At 45.9% G+C, this 16,688-nt stretch overlaps 1 protein-coding gene across 1 annotated transcript in view; it reads left to right on the forward strand.

Annotated features, from left to right (window-relative positions):
* The first annotated feature begins 5,786 nt into the window (after positions 1–5,786).
* Positions 5,787–16,688, forward strand: part of FKBP9 (FKBP prolyl isomerase 9) — a 47,714-nt gene continuing 36,812 nt past the window's right edge. Inside the window, exon 1 of the mRNA XM_068549266.1 lies at positions 5,787–6,211. Within this exon, the coding sequence (XP_068405367.1) occupies positions 5,802–6,211 (410 nt within the window). The 5' untranslated portion in view covers positions 5,787–5,801. The remainder of the gene's footprint in view (positions 6,212–16,688) is intronic.

Below are 16,688 nucleotides of genomic sequence, written 5' to 3' on the forward strand. Positions count from 1 at the left end.
GCAGGGAAAAATAACAGATGTACAGTTCAGTAGTCTGACAGCCTCACCCAGTACCACATCCTGAGCTGCATTCTAGGCATCTCTCTTTGATGATTACCCTGTTAGAGCTTATAAAGCAGTGAAAATTCTTTTTTTTTAAATTTTTTTATTGGAGTATAATTGCTTTACAATGTTGTGTTAGTTTCTGCTGCACAGCGAAGTGAATCAGCCATACACATACACACATCCCCTTCCTCTTGGACCTCCCTCCCCTCCCCATCCCACCCAACTAGGCCATGACAGAGCACTGAGCTGAGCTCCCTGTGCTATACAGCAGGTTCCCACTAGCTATCTATTTTAAACACGGTAGTATATTTATGTCAAATCTAATCTCCCAGTTCATCCCACCCTCCCCTTCCCCCCGTGTCCACACGTCTGTTCTCTACATCTGCCTTTCTATTCCTACCCTGCAAATAGGTTCATCTGTACCATTTTTCTAGATTCCACATATATGCGTTAACATACAATATTTGTTTAGTGAAAATTCTTTTGCTGCTTGTATCCACCTGTTTATGTGAGCCTGGGTTCTTTATGTATTTTGGCACCAGACTGAGAAGTTTCCTGGTCACCGATCCAGGATGATATGCAAGGTGTTGTGGTCACTCCACAGAAGTATGCTGGACCCTCCTCCACCCAAAATCAGTTTGCTGTCAAGACTGATGGTGCCATATATGCACCAAGAGGGTAGGGAGAAATTTATTATTCACATATTGAGGCTTTCTGGGAGAGCAGGTCAGGCACCTAAGACAGTTCAAAAATAGCTTCAGCAAAGGAAAGGTGAGTGACCCTGGGTTTTATTGTGTTTAGGAGGTAGAGCCTGGGTGAATACTCCTGCACACAGGCCAAGGCTTTGTGGGGTTTGAACTTTCCTCTGGTGCCAAGGGAAGGAGTGTGTGGGCTTTCTTATCAGCTTGTCCACAGGTGGGGAGGAAGCGGAAAGTGGAGGTGGGGCTTGAAGGCTGGCAGTGGTCAACATAAAAAAATGGAGTCAGATTCTTTCTGACCCAGGGCCATCTTTCAAATTCGGCCCCATTTTCTGATTGTGATAAACTCAATGTAGTGACATCTAGTAAGCAGTTAGACAAACAGGAATTCTTTCTCTGGTGGTTATGATTCTGAATCATTCTTCTTACCCATCACCCTTTCTTTATGCCTATAGCATCTGGAGGGGTGTGCAGGTACAGCTCCTTTCCAGAAAGAAAGAGTAGAGTGATTATTACCCAACTGTGAATACACATGGAGTCACCCTTCACTTTGTACCCGGGCGCCTAGCCCAGGTGAGTGAGAGATGCCTTCTTTGTCCTCCCTCTGTGTTCTATCCTCTGCTTCAGTCTTTTCTACCCCTCTGCTTCATCCTAAGATAGCAGATTCACTCTCAAGGCCAGCCAAAGGGCCTTGGTGTTGGCCTAATTGTAGAGGGGTGGCTGCAGCTAGTCCTGACTCTGTGTTACTGGATAGGTTTGAAGCCTTTCTGAATGAAACAATTTTAAAAAGACTAGATTTTCTTCTTCTTCCCCCCTCCTCAACCCCCCGACCAGGGATGGAACCCAGGCCCCCTGCAGTAGAAGCATGGAGTCCTAACCACTGGACCACCAGGGAATTCCCCCAAATGACTAGATTTTTCTCCTGCTTATATGTATTTTTTTAATTAATTAATTAAATTTATTTTTTTGGGCTATGTTGGGTCTTTGTTGCTGCACGCGGGCTTTCTCTAGTTGTGGTGAGTGGGGGCTACTCTTCGTTGCGGTGTGCAGGCCTCTCATTGTGGTGGCTTCTCTTGTTGCAGAGCTCGGGCTCTAGGCGCGCGGGCTTCAGTAGTTGTGGCTCACAGGCTCAGTAGTTGTGGCTCACGGGCTCTAGAGCACAGGCTCAGTAGTTGTGGTGCAGGGACTTAGTTGCTCCGTGGCATGTGGGATCTTCCCAGACCAGGGCTCGAACCCGTGTCCCCTGCATTGGCAGGCGGATTCTTAACCACTGCGCCACCAGGGAAGCCCGCTCCTGCTTATCTTGACCAGCTTTTGCAGCATAGCTTTGATGCCATTGTTTTGCTCACAAGGTGTTTTTTTAACTAGTTCTTAACTTACCAATGTCCTTTTCCCCACTGGGAAGATGCAGGAAGGAAAAAAATGAGTTAAAGGGAAAGATCACATCCTATTACGTACTGATGAATCATGGCTAGATTAGAGGGTAGACTGCAGAATCTGTCTCCCCCCTTTCCCCCTGCTAAACACCAGACTTCAAAGAATTCTGGTCAAGTAGTAAGCTCCCAAGGGTCCATGTCCACAGTTCTCTGCAGCACAGTGGAAACATTTGAGAAGTCCCGTATTATTATTTCTAATAATTTAAACTGGTATTCTATTTAGTAACCAGTAGGATTAGAGGAAAAATTGCAGACAATGTGCTTTACTTGATGCTTGGAGGGAAAGGGGAGACATCTAACGTAACTGACAAAACCTGTTGGTTGACAAACCAATTGCCATTCCTCCTTAACTTCCTTGCTCACAGCACTCTGGTTTTGTTCAGGAAGCTTAGGGAGCCATCTACTTCAGAAGAGGCTGGTTAGAGAGTCGAGACTCTTTCCTTGCTCTCTGGAGATGAATCTTGATTAGTCTTAAACCAATCGTAGTAATCCTATTTCTCTTCCACTGATAGGTTAGCAATGGGCATGGGATACAGTTTCAGTCAATGAGACATGAGGGGAGGTCTGTAGGAGGGAGGCTTTCTGGAAATGCTTGCTCTTCATAAAGGATACTTGGAAAGATAAAAGATCCCTTTTCTGCCTCAGGGTGGCGCTCCCTGCATGTGGTAGCTGGATCTGGGGGAGCCGTGTTGGAATCATGAGGGGGAGCAGTGAACCCCCTGAGAAGGACAGGAGAAGACACCTGAGCCCTTGAGGATGTTCTAGCGACACTTTATTAACCACTCCTGCAGCTGCTTCCCATCCAGACTTTCTCTGCTGAGAGACAGTATGCATCTTTATGGGTTAAGTGATTTTTGAGTTGGGTCTTCTCTCACTCATAGATAAATGTGATTCCTTACATTTACACAGTACTTTGCAGATTTCCATCCCTCATAAATTGCTTCACTTGATCCTCATAGAAACTCTATGGAGGTAGGCAAGACATCTTACAAATAAGGAAACTGAGGCTCAGAGAGTAGGGGCATGAGTGGCCCTACAACCAGGGTGGTGTGATTTCTAGTCCACGGTTTTTCATCAAACTACATGGTGACTCCAGGTGTGTTGTCAAATACTGAAGGTGGGAGAATTTCTTGGAAACTCTTGGGGAGGGAGAGAAGACACTGCTGGAAACATTTCTCCTACTTCACTTTTGCCTCAGGTCAACTCAGATGAATTTGGGGGGGGGGGATGTTTTTCTTAATACTGGCCTTTTCTTTATCCCCCACTCAGTGTGTGCCAAGCTAACGTTAATAGCTTACAAAGCTTAGCCCCCAGGGTTTACTGCTCTTGGAAGATCTGATTCATGCATGAGTCCTTTATTTCAGGCTCAATGAAAACTGGGATTCTTTCTTTAGTGCCCTGCTTTACTTGCCGGATTATGTTTGTATTTTTTCCGCTAACTTCCTGTATAGAGGTGGATAGAAAGAACCTAGTTTTCTGACGTTCATTCAGACCGATCCTGTTTCAGATCCCCCTTCGCTTCCTTCTCCATGTTGTTCCACGCCCCCATCCTGGCCTCAGACCTTTTGGATGTTTCTCCTATTATGTCCTTGCCTCTGACTATGTCACGTTCTCTTGTTCCTTGGCTCTCTGTTCTCTCACTGATTCTCCTCTTCTGTGTTTCCCTTCTTGCTTTCTCTCTCACTTCTCTCCCCGCTCCTTTAAAAAAATTCCAGTACCTTTCCCTTCTTTCTGGTTCCTGTCTCTCACCTGCTCCCTCTTCCCCCTATCTTTACCTTTCTGAGCTTTTAGTCTACTGTTGACTCCTCTTGACTGGATTTACAGTTTTTAGACTTGACAAGTCCTCACAAAGTCACCCCCAGAAGTTTAATGGAAATCCTTTCTTTAAAATCTCAGCTTGATTTTAATTAGTTCTTATGATAATGTAGTCAGTAATGCCAAGACGTAAATTTTCCCTTTGGTAAATTGCTACAGAAATCCAATTCAAAGAATGTCTGTTAGGATTTAAAGAGACATTATAGAGCACACATACTGTTTGATCAGATAATTAACATTTTAAAAGGAATAACAAGGGAATTCCCTGGTGGTCCAGTGGTTAGAACTCAGTGCTTTCACTGCCGTGGGCCTGAGTTCAATCCCTGGCTGTTCAGCTTGGCCAATAAATAAATAAAATAAAAGGAATGACAAGAAATCAAACCACTTGGAAGCACTACAAGGCAAAATGGAAGTGGCAGTCACTGCCTGGCCTGTTTCTTCCTACATCTGTCTTCTTTTCCATTCTGGAATGTCTTCTCTCTCACAGGATCATAGGCTTTTAGAATTGGAAGAAGTCTTAGAAATCAACCCCTTCATTTTACAGATGAAGAAACCGAGGCCCAGAAGGTGGCATGCGTTGCCCACAGTCACAGTAAGGGAGTGGAAGATTCCTGACTGGAACCAGGTTGACTTTTTTGTTTGTTTGTTTCTGTGTAAAACCTGACATTGTTATTAAAAACCATAAAGAACTACTGAAAAGTACATAGAAGGAAGAAAATGATCACCCCAAATTCAACCACCTATAAATAACCAGTGTTAGGATGAGTTGTATTAATAGGTTTTCTATTTCAATAGAATAAGCTCTTTAGGAATAATGAACATTTCTTTAGGGCTACGTGTAGTTTCTCATTAGATCCTGGATCTAATAAAATCTATAATAATCTAATAATTATCATTTTTTAAAAAATTAGCACGTTCTATCTTCATCTTACAGAGGACACAATTTGCAGGTCACCTAAATAGTCCGCATAATTGTGTTTTTTTTCTTTAATAAGTTGTTGGATTCAATTTAGTCACAATTTATTAGCATTTTTGCATTTCTAGTTATAAATTAGGTTGGCGCCCACATTCTCTCTCTCTCTTGCTATCTTTGCCAGGTTTTGCTTCCAAAACTAGTTGAGAAACCTTTGGTGATTTGCTTTCATTAGTCCGAAGTTTCAATAAATGAGAACAACCAATTCTAAGCTAAGAATGCATTAAAACTACTCTAATGAATTTCCCGCAGCATCTGAGTCTCTAATGTGGGGTCTTAACCGGCTTAGTCATGCGGGTGGGATGTTTGCTATTAAGTATCACTCACAGTTAGCAACTTAAAACTTTCGTCTGGACAACTGTCAGGGAAGTCTCACAATTCATGTCTCCCCCTTTCTCTGAGTATTAAAAGAAAATCCTGGAAAAAACTCTTGAAGACGGTTTCAGTCATTTTCAACGTAGAATCCAGCCTTGAAACTAATTAAAAAAAAAAAAAAAAAAGTTTTCCTCCCTCCCCAAAGCAGCAAGGGGTTATTGGATCCGCGGCCACGTAGAAGCCTCTGGTGGCCCTAAATCCGGAGAGTCTCTAGCGACAGGCAGAGACCAGCGGGTTTGCCTGGGTAGTAACAGTTTTTCCCTCCCAACTTTGGGCCGAAGCCCAGTCCCGAGGAGTTCACGATTTCTCCCTCGGGGACGGGTCCCCTTTGAACTCGCCAGCCGAAGAAGGCCCGCCTCTTCCCCAGGCGGGCCAGCCCACCGGACCCTGCGGGCCCAGGCTTCTCAGGGCGCAGCAGGCGGGTCCTGGCGCGCGGCCGCGGCTCCTCCCCTCCCTCGGATGTGGCCTGGGGGCGGGGGGCGGGAGAGAGGGGGCGGTTGCTGCTGCCCGGGGAGGGCCGGGAGTCTTTTCCACGTTTGCAAACGCCGCCGCGCGCCCAGGCCCGACCCGCGCCACCCGAGCTCCGCGCGCCTCGCCAGCTCCGCGCCGCGCCCCCTCCTTTCCTCTCTGTCCGCGATGGCGATCAGGGCCCGGGGTTGGCGGCCCCCGCCGCCGCCGCTGCTCCTGCTGCTGCTCTGGGTGACCGGGCAGGCGGCGCCCGTGGCGGGCCTGGGGCTGGGCTCCGACACGGAGCTGCAGATCGAGCGGCGCTTCGTGCCCGACGAGTGTCCCCGCACCGTGCGCAGCGGCGACTTCGTGCGCTACCACTACGTGGGAACGTTCCCAGACGGCCAGAAGTTCGACTCCAGGTACCTCGCCCTGCGTGCCGGCCCGACCTCCGAGGCTGCAGCGCCCACTCTCCAGCTTCCCTGTCTCCGGACAGGCCTTTCCCTCCCGACGGACCTCCCCCAGCTCCGCCCCGCGCTCCTCCCTCTCCCTCTTCCCACCCCAAAGCTTCCCAGACCCTTCATCCCTTCAGCCTGGAGTGTTGGGGGGTGGGGGTGGGGTGTCGCGAGTTTCCCGGCCCTTTTGCTTCCCTGGTCAGCGGGAATCTTGATAGGACCTTGCGCAGCAGCTGGGTCAGGACAGATCACGCCCTCCATCTCCACTCTGCGCATGAACACAGGCGAAGTGGGTGTAAAGTCGTCAGCCCGCAAGCAGACACCAAGAGCAAATGTTGGTGTCCGCCTGCGGGTCTCCCTTTACTGCTCCTTCCGGAAAGGCCCTTGAGTGTCTAGTCAGACATGCCTCTCGAAGGTGATGATAGCAGCCGCTAACATATATGGAGCTATTACAGTGTGCCAGGGTAGTTCTAAGTGCCTTCCATATAACGAACTCATTTAATTCTTAACAATTCTCTGAGGTAGGTACTATCATTACCCTCATTTTGCCAGTGAGGTAACTTGAGGCCATTGAGGCTAAGAAGCTTGTGTAAGCGGAATCATTTTCAAACCCAGACAATCCAAGTCCAGGATTGTGCCTGTTAACTACTGCCCTCCCTTTACTGCCTTACCAAAAACTCCCTGGGCAGGAGGTAGTCCAGAGCAAGTCACTCAACTTTGCCACGGGACCATGCACCGTGTCCACAGTTTCAGCCCTAAACTCTGCCCCAAGATCACACCTCTCCCAGCTTCTCTCCAGTTTAGCTTTAGCGCTGACAAGGCCTCTTCTCCTCCAGCTCCAGGCTGCTTTCCTTCCCAAGACTTTGTTATAATCCTAGGTCTGTGCCCTATAATCTCTTAAGTGAATCGCCAGACTAAGTAAAGAGAAATGTTTGTTGAGCATCTGTTTTGTGTTCGAGGCTGGGCTAGGCTCATTCCTGAAGTTACCTTTTAAAAAGTACTCTTAGCCTCTCTTGCCTTTTTTGAAATTCCAGACAATGAGTGAATATAAAAAAGCTAGTTAGTATGCCACATGGCACATAGCAAGTGCTGAGAAATAGTCATTCTCACTATTGTTTCAGTTGCTTCTTTTTTTAAAAAAAAAAAACAGCTTTATTGAGATATAATTCACATTCCATACAATTCACCCATTTAAAGCATACAATTCATTACTTTTTAGTATATTCACAGAGTTGTGCAATCACCACAAGTCTCTAATTCCAGAACATTTTCATTGTTCCAAAAAAGAAATGCTGGCTCCATTAGCAGTCACTCCCTTCCCCTCCAGCTCTAGGTAACCACTAATCTACTTTCTGTCTCTTTTTGGAATCATGGAATTTGCAGGCTTTATGTCTGGCTTCTTTCACTTAGCATAATGTTTTCAAGGTTCATCACGTTGTAGCATGTATCAGTACTTCATTCGTTTTTATGGCTGTATAATATTCCATACTGTACTTTGTTTATTCATTAGTTGGTGGACATTTGAGTTGTTTACACTTTTTGGTTATGAATAATGATGTTATGAACATTCATGTACAAGGTTTTCTGTGGATGTGTGTTTTCATTTCTTTTTTTAAAAAAGAAATTTATTTATTTATTTTTGGCTGCGTTGGGTCTTCGTTGCTGTGCACGGGCTTTCTCTAGTTGCAGTGAGTGGGGGCTACTCTTTGTTGTGGTGCACGGGCTTCTCGTTGCGGTGGCTTCTCTTGTTGCGGAGCACGGGCTCTAGGCCACAGGCTTCAGTAGTTGTGGCATGCGGGCTCAGTAGTTGTGGCTCGCGGGCTCTAGAGCGCAGGCTCAGTAGTTGTGGCGCATGGGCTTAGTTGCTCCGTGGCACGTGGGATCTTCCCGAACCAGGGATTGAACTGACGTCCCCTGCACTGGCAGGCAGATTCCCAACCACTGCGCCACCAGAGAAGTCACGTCCTTGCGGTTTTGATTCATGTTTCCCTAATGGCTAAAGATGCTGAACATCTTTTCATGAGTTTATTGGCCATTTGTGTATCTTTTTAAATTTGCTTCATTAATTAGAAAATAGGTAAGAATTTCCTGCTTGTGCTGATGTTAATAATTCCCATTGGAACAAATTGTCTAATACTTTCTACCCTCTAGGATGGCAGTCACTGTGAGGCAGTGTGGGACAGTGGAAAGAAAACAGAGGAGCTACCATCCATTCAGCAAATGTGTATGCAGTGTCTGCCCCTGAAGATGGTATCCCCTCCCTGCCCTTTCGCTCATAGTCCAGACAATTATATAGTGTGATAAGTACAGAAAGAATAATAGCACACACTTCTGTCTCTCACATAGAGTTCACACATAGTTCTTACCATGTGCCTTTACATATATGAACTAAAATGAATTCTTTTAACCTCACAGTACAGTGAGGGAGGTATCTCATTACGAACGAAGAAACTGAGGCTCAGGAAGTTCAAGTAATTTACCCAAGGTGGAGTAAACTACCAAGTAGTTTAACTACTTAACTACTAAGTGGTGGAGTGGGGCTTTGAATCTAGGCAGTTTAGTGCCAGAGTCTAAAGTTTATGATCTGTAGTCCACCACGTATATGATGGAAGAACGGCAAGGAGCTTTGGAAGCACCCAGAAGGCTTAACTATATGTCGTGTGTGTGTGTGTGTGTGTGTGTGTGTGTGTGTGTGTGGAGGGGTCGGGGGGAGGGGGAGGGGTGGTCAAGATGGAGCTCTGGGATAGCAGGAATAAAGCCTGAGGAAGATTAAAATTTACCAGGAGGAGCTGAGGGGTGAGTGCTGAGGAGTAGGGGTCGGAAGAAAGGGTGTGACTGGTAGAGAGAAGAGCATATGCAGAGGCCTGGAAGTGAGGGCATGTGAAAGCTGTTCAAAATAGCCTGAGCTTGGAGTGGGAGTAGAGGAGTGACAGAGGGGGTAAAAGAGGAGGTGAAGGGAGGCCAGAGAGAAAGACAGGAGCCAGCTTTTGAGAGCTCTCCCCTGCCTGGCTATGGAGTTTGGTCTTTTCGAGGGACAATGGGAAGCCATTGAAGAGTTAATCAGGGACGTGAGGGATCAGATTTGCATTTTACAAAGGTCCCTTTGGCTGCAGTGTGGACAATGGAATGGTAGGAGCAGGGTACACAGTAGGTGATTCATTAATGTGAGTTTCCTTCTAGGGCCTCTATTCCTTTGGGAATTCATGAAGTATTAGGGCGTTACTTTGCTCTTCCTGCACAAAGAGCTTAGGGAAGGAGAAATCCGCATGCTTTGGGCTTTGGCTGTTGATCTGGAGGTTTTGCCCAGAAGAAAATGATAGCTGTCGCTGTGACCAGAGTCATAAACCACAAAGGGCCTTTCTTTCCACAGAGCATTCTTCCTGCGTCTGTGCCTGGCGCTTGGGGGCAGTTGGTATCTTTTCAGCTTATGGGCATTTGCAGTTGCCAGGAGGCCCAGCCCTTCAGCCCTTGGTCACTGGCTTGGACGTGGTTTCATTTTATTTTGGAGCCTCCATGGCCTTGTTAATATGCTCTGTGGCTGCTGCTACAGATCTAAGGAGAAGACAGCAGCTTCCCGCCTGCAGGTTTCTGTGGGGGGCTCCTGCTCTCACTCTCTAGTCCTTGGAAACTCCTTGTCCACCACTCTTGATTCAGCTTTTGAGGAGTTCCATAGCATTCCTAGTAGTGAGGGACTGAAGTTTAACATGTTCCTGTTATCTTTAGCAGGCAAAACCGGCATCCTGGTCAGTTCATGCACAGTCTCAGGCCTGTCTGCAGACCTTTAAGGTCTCTACATTCAATAAATATTACTGTGTGACCACTACATGCCCTGTTGGGTATATAGAGTTGTAAATGCTCAGACCCAGTGGTGTTCAAACTGTACACGCATCAGAATCACCTGAAGCTTATTATACACAGTTCCTGATTAGGTAGGTCTGGGATGGGGCCTGAGAATTTGTGTATCTAACAAGTTCCCAGGTGATGCTGATGCAGTGGTCTAGGACCACATTTGGAGAACCATTGCTCTAAAAGAATCCCTGCGGTCCAGTGGTTAAGACTCCATGCTTCCAATGCAGGGGGCGCGAGTTTGATTCCCGGTTGGGGAACTAAGGTCCCACGTGCCGTGCGGCCAAAATAAAATAAATAAACTTAAAAAAAAAAAAAGAGTGAACCCTGATGTAAACTATGGACTTTTGGTGGTAATGACATGTCACTGATTATAACAAAGGTACCCCTCTGGTGATGCACTCTGCTGATAATGGAGGAGGCTGTGTGTGTGTGGGGTGGCGGGGTGGCGGCGGGGGGGTGTGTGGGAAATCTCTGTATCTTCTGTTCCATTTTTTTGTGAACTCAAAACTGCTCTAAAAAAACCAAAGTCTATTCAAAAAAATCCCTACACTCAAGCCAGGGTAGAGGGAGGGCCCAGAAACCCATTCCAGCTGGCTTAAGAAGAAAGGAAGGGAACTTATTGGAAGGATCTCCAATTCCTCCTGAGGATCCAGAATCGTGAATGGAGGTGACTTTCTGGATCTCTCTGAGGGATTGCAGAGGGGCCGCATTTTCCTCTTCCCTGAAAGAGAGCTCCAGCAGGCTTTCCATGCCACATACGTGACCTCTTGGGTCCAGTAACGCTGACTCACTGGATTCTGTCTCAATTCCACATTCCCAGGATCTCTCCCATTTGATTGGTCCCATTTGCGTCAGGTTCCCGGCCCCCCCCCCCCACCACGTGGGTGTTAAGTCATGTGTTAAGTGGAAGGGTGTTAAGGCTCATCCCTTCTGCAGGACTGGATCTCAGAGAGCCGGTGGGCTGGTCAGTACCTCGGACAGTGTCAGGGTGGACTGGAAGGGTGGAAGGGTTAAGTGGCGGCAGAGAGCCTCAGGTCAGGACTGGCTTACTTAGGCGGGAAGCATTTAAATTGTTGATTTGCATGGTAAGCCTTCCTACAGAAAAGCCATGTAAAGAAAGAGAAGCTGCCCAGTGAGTGCAGTTCTGCTAACTTTAGGAAAAGTTATTCTTTTATTGGCAGGCCAACCTAATGCCCCCTTTGAAGACTTAATGGCACTGTTTTTTTTTTTTTTAATATTTATTTACTGATTGATTTTTATTTATTTATTTTTGGCTGCGTTTGATTTTCGTTGCTGTGCGCAGGCTTTCTCAAGTTGCGGTGAGCGGGGGCTACTCTTGGTTGCGGTGCGCGGGCTTCTCATTTGTGGTGGCTTCTCTTGTTGTGGAGCATGGGCTCTAGGCACATGGGCTTCAGTAGTTGTGGTGCGCAGGCTCGGTAGTTGTGGCTCGCGGGCTCTAGAGCGCAGGCTTCAGTAGTTGTGGCGCACGGGCTTAGTTGCTCTGTGGGGGATCTTCCCAGACCAGGGATCGAACCCATGTCCCCTGCATTGGCAGGCAGATTCTTAACCACTGCATTAATGGCATTGCTTTAAATTTTCATTTGTGGGTCATTGCAAGTAACTATACATTCATATTGATTATTTAAGTTGGCTATATTTTGCTGGGCTGAGAACTTGTGTAAAATAAGAATTATTTATAGAGAGCTGACATTTTAACTTGTGCAGTTGCTTAAAAGCAAAAATCCACAATAGCAATGTAACGATTTTACTTTCCTTTGCAAAACTTTTCTTTTAATGATATTTTAATGCACCAAAGACCATCCAAGCCAGCCACTTGCATGTCAGGGTCTGACCCTCCGTGGAGGTGTGAATAGATGTGTTCTCTCCTTTCCTTCCTCTGCACTCCTACTCGCTCCTCTTTTCTCCCTCACCTTCTCTCTCTTCCTCTCATTTTTCCATCTGGGTAGCAGACATCTGGGTACCATCTGGTAGTCTGCCAGATCATTAATGGCTTGCCTTTCCCCCCTGCCAGGGCTCATTAGCTGCTGGTAGAGGTGGTTGTTTGAGGAAGATACTCTTGGGCAAAGGGTCTGGGTAGCCCAGAGTCACCTTTGGGAGCAAGAGGTGTGGGGAGGGAGGTGGGAGGCAGAAACATCAGACTTGGCCTCCCTCCCTTGAGTTGGGCCCAAGCTCAGCAGTGGAATTCAGCCTGGGGAGTGTGTTGAATCTCAGCTGTGTCATCCCAGGGCTAGGCATCCAGCTAGGAGGTGAGTTTCTGCTTTTGTGCATTTCATGAATGTTCTAGTCTCATTCACCAAGGGCTTTGGCAAGGACCACAGTCCTCATGTCAAGCACGTCCCATGTAAGCCAGCCATCTGACCAACTTTGAGACACCAGAAGGCGGTTCCCATGCCCAATCGACTGGCTCTTTATTAACTTGCTTCCCTTCTGTTATGAATTCTCAAAATATGGCAGTCTTTTTAATGTTCAAAAGAAATTTATTCAGTCTAATGTACAGCAGTGTGAATATAGTTAATAATACTGTATTGTGTACTTGACATTTGCTAAGAATGTAATTCTTAAGTGTCCTTACTACAAAAAGAAAAAGAAAATGGTAACTATGTGAGGTGATGGATATGTTAATTAGCTTGATTGTGACAATTATTTCATGATGTATCAAAACATCAAGTTATACACCTTAAATATACACACTTTTTATTTGTCCATTATACCTCAATAAAGGTGCAAGGGGGAGTAATGTATTTGGTTATTATTTGTCTAAACTGAATCTAAAATTGGCATTTAGAGCAAGCTGTCTTTTCCTTTCATAGTTGATCAGGGCTTCAGCTCTGCTAACCATAGGGCCATTCTCTCTTCCCTTTGTAATGGCCATTTTAACTTCATTTCTGGCTCTGAGATCAGAATAATCTCAGCAACAAGTAGTATACATGCATGTCAATTTTTGGCAAAATGTTTTAAAATTAATTTAATTTTTAAAGCAATACAGATGCACAGAGTTTTAAAAGCAGTTAAATAATTCCATAAAGCTTAAAATTATAGTTACCAAGCTGCTAAGAGTGGGGAAGGGGCTCCGGCATGAGGTGTAGCTGCTCTGAATTTGGACTTTGATGCTCCAGGTTTCCTTCTGCCCTGCGGCCTCCGCAGGCTCTAGGAGGCACACGGCTTCCACCCTTGACCAGATCCCCTTTTGCATACACCTAGATTCTGTTTCTTCCCTTCTAGGTCAGTTTCTGCCCCTCCGTTCCCTTTCCATCTTCCAAAATGTTGCCATCTCTTGACAGCAAGGGTCTCCGCTCTGGTTTTCTCAGTCCTTTTTAAAAAAAGAGCTTAGGAGCTTGGCTAGGAATGGGCTTTGGGGGCTCTAGAGAAGGGGGTGTGTTCAGTTTGCCGTATGTTCTTTTTAAAGTTCATCCTCACTGCAGGTTGAAACCTGCATTTAGAAGTAGAGCCACAGTATTTATGCTTTAAGAACGCAGCCACAGGGGTAGTTACCTATCTTGAGGAATAAGCGCAAGACAGTGTATGCTTGTTTGTAGCAGATGAGTGAGTTGAATTTGAGTGAGTTGAATATGATGGGTGTTACGTGATGTCTCCTGTCGTAGTGGTCCTTGAGCTGATCAGCTGGAAGAGCATCATTGGAGGGTGCTGCAGCCACCTCCCATACCCCGCTTGGGGCAGAGGAAGGTAGAAGTGTCAGGGGCAGCAATCAAAGGGTCTACAGCAGTGAATGAGCAGGGGAGAAAAAATAAGCTGGTGGAGAGGAGAGGGGGTGTTGGATGTGCTGGATAATTTCCATTTGCCTTTCTAGGTCCACTCTACCCCTGTTCCACTTGCTTTTTGCTCTGGGAAGTTGACCTATACGGACTACCTGTGCATAGTACGGGTTATATCAGTGACCCCCTTGTAGTCCGGCTTGTGGTTGGGTTCAGCCAATGGGGCATCAGCAGGAGATCAGAGGGAGGGAGGAGAGTGAGGTGGAGATATTTTTCCTCTGGCTTCCTGCCTATAGAGTCATCACATGGGCTGTGTCCCTAGACCAAAGGTCCTAGCTTAGCTTCTGTCGGGTGCTCTGAGCTCCCTCTCTATTCCTGGATCCTTCAGGTCCGGGTGTGACAACAGCACTCCCTTCTTGTCCCCAGAGGTACTGCATTGTCCCTTAATTGTTTCTCTGCACCCTGCACACAGCCCCTTTATTAAAGTGTCCTGGAGCTGCCTAGTTTGTGCCTGTCATCTCTTTCCTGCAGGACCTCGATTGGGACATCTGCAAATCAGCCCGATACTGGGACAGGCTGAATAAGGGCTAATTCCAGCACTTGCAGAAATAATTTTCATGACCAGCTTCTGGCTGGATCCTGCGTATGAATTTGTTTCAGTTGTACTGATCAGCACAGACTTGCTGAGAACAACTTTATTTTTCCAGATGGTCAGAGTTTTCAGCTGTAGACAAAACTGGCCTTGCTTGTTAGTTTCTCATGTATGTGAATTATACATTTTCTTTTGGAAAGGTGTTTTTTGTTTTTAGCATGTTGCTTAGGCAGTCATCAAATGAATAAATTAATGCTGCGAGGCCATACCAGTTTTTATACATTATCTAGGGAGGCCCTGTGCGTGGAGGGTAAGAGTCAGATAGTCCTGGGTTCTAGCTTTCTTTCCCACTTGGCTAACTCTGTGAGCTTGGGAAATTTTTTCACCTCCCAGGAGCCTGAGTATCAGCACTTACCTTCAGGTGTTGTATGAGGATTAAATGAGGTAGCGTATAGAAAAGCTTAGGTTACCCCTGTGCCTGACACATAATAAACGCTCTCTAAATAGTAGTTATTATTAAAAACTCCCGTTAAATTTGGGTTCTGTGGATGAAAAATATAAAGTTCCGTGCCTGGGAAGTCTTCGAAGCCTGAATTCTGGTCCATAAATCCTCCAGTTTGATGATGGTTCAGGGTGTGGCAAAGCCCCAGCCAAGTGAAACTGAAGAGCTGGCATTCCCCAAGTTGGGTTTCCGTCCCCCGGAGACAGAGGGTGGAGGCTAGAGCCGACTTTGGCACAAAGCTGATGATGTGCTTTTGTTCTCTGGCTTGTCAGCCAGAACTTGGACATTTGCTTTCTGTTCACTGACCTTGGAGAAAGGAAGGCTGTGAAACGGACTGTAAAACTAGGAGGAGAAAGGGAAGGAGAGGGCAGGTCTGAGGAAGATGACCTGACAAGTGGTTAGGTAGACTTTGCTGCTCTCCCAAGCTGTTCATTAAGGAAAATGAGGAAAAAGTAGAAGTAATTTACCAAGTGAAGGGCAGGTAGATTCCAACAGCCCTTAACATTTTATTACACAAGTACAGTTGTCTCTCGGTATCCATGGGGCATTGGTTCCAGGACCCCTTTGGATACCAAAATCTTCAGATACTCAAGTCCCTTATAGAAAACGGTGTAGTATTTGCATATAACCAAGGCACACCCTCCTGTATACTTTAAATCATCTCTAGATTACTTCTGATACCGAATACAATGTAAGTGCTATGTAAATAGTTGCTGGTGTGCAGCAAATTCAGGTTTTTGCTTTTTGGATCTATCTGAAATTTGAAAAAATATTTTCAATTTCCAGTTGGTCGAATCCATGAAGTGAAACCTGTGAACATGTATTCCATGATCATTTTGAAATTAATAGAGAATTAAAGAGAAGACAAATCGTCACCTGAAATCTCCTACCCATAGATTACTATTGGTAATATTTTCACGTGTCACCTTGTGGATTTTTCACATGCATCTGTATATGTAAATTCAAAATGGGATTATTTTATATGTGGCTCTGTAACCTACACTTTTCTCTTCATGTGTATGTCCTTCTATGCCAATGAATAGAAATGTTAAGAAGTTTTTTTTATTGAGGTATAATTGACATATAGTATTATATTAGCTTTAGGTGTACAACATAATGGTTTGATATTTGTATATATTGCAAAATGATCACCACAATAAGTGTAGTTAACATCCATCACCATGCATAGTTACAAAAAATTATTTTCTTGTGATGTTAACTTGTTTTTTTGGCTGTGTTGGGTCTTCACTGCTGCATGCGGGCTTTCTCTAGTTGTGGCGAGCGGGGGCTACTCTTCATTGTGGTTCGCGGGCTTCTCATTGTGGTGGCTTCTCTTGCTGTGGAGGACAGGCTCTAGGCACGTGGGCTTCAGTAGTTGTGGCTCGCGGGCTCTAGAGCGCAGGCTCAGTAGTTGTGGCGCACGGGCTTTGTTGCTCTGCGGCATGTGGGATCTTCCCCAGCCAGGTCTTGAACCCGTATCCCCTGCATTGGCAGATGGATTCTTTTTTCTTTAACATCTTTATTGGAGTATAATTGCTTTACAATGGTATGTTAGTTTCTGCTTTATAACAAAGTGAATCAGCTATACATATACATATATCCCCATATCTCTTCCCTCTTGCGTCTCCCTCCCTCCCACCCTCCCTATCCTACCCCTCTAGGTGGTCACAAAGCACCAAGTTGATCTCCCTGTGCTATGTGGCTGCTTCCCACTAGCTATCTATTTTACATTTGGTAGTGTATGTAAGTCGATGCCACTCTCTCACT

The sequence above is a fragment of the Eschrichtius robustus genome, chromosome 8 (assembly GCF_028021215.1).
Source record: "Eschrichtius robustus isolate mEscRob2 chromosome 8, mEscRob2.pri, whole genome shotgun sequence".
In the NCBI taxonomy this organism is placed as follows: Eukaryota; Metazoa; Chordata; class Mammalia; order Artiodactyla; family Eschrichtiidae; genus Eschrichtius; species Eschrichtius robustus.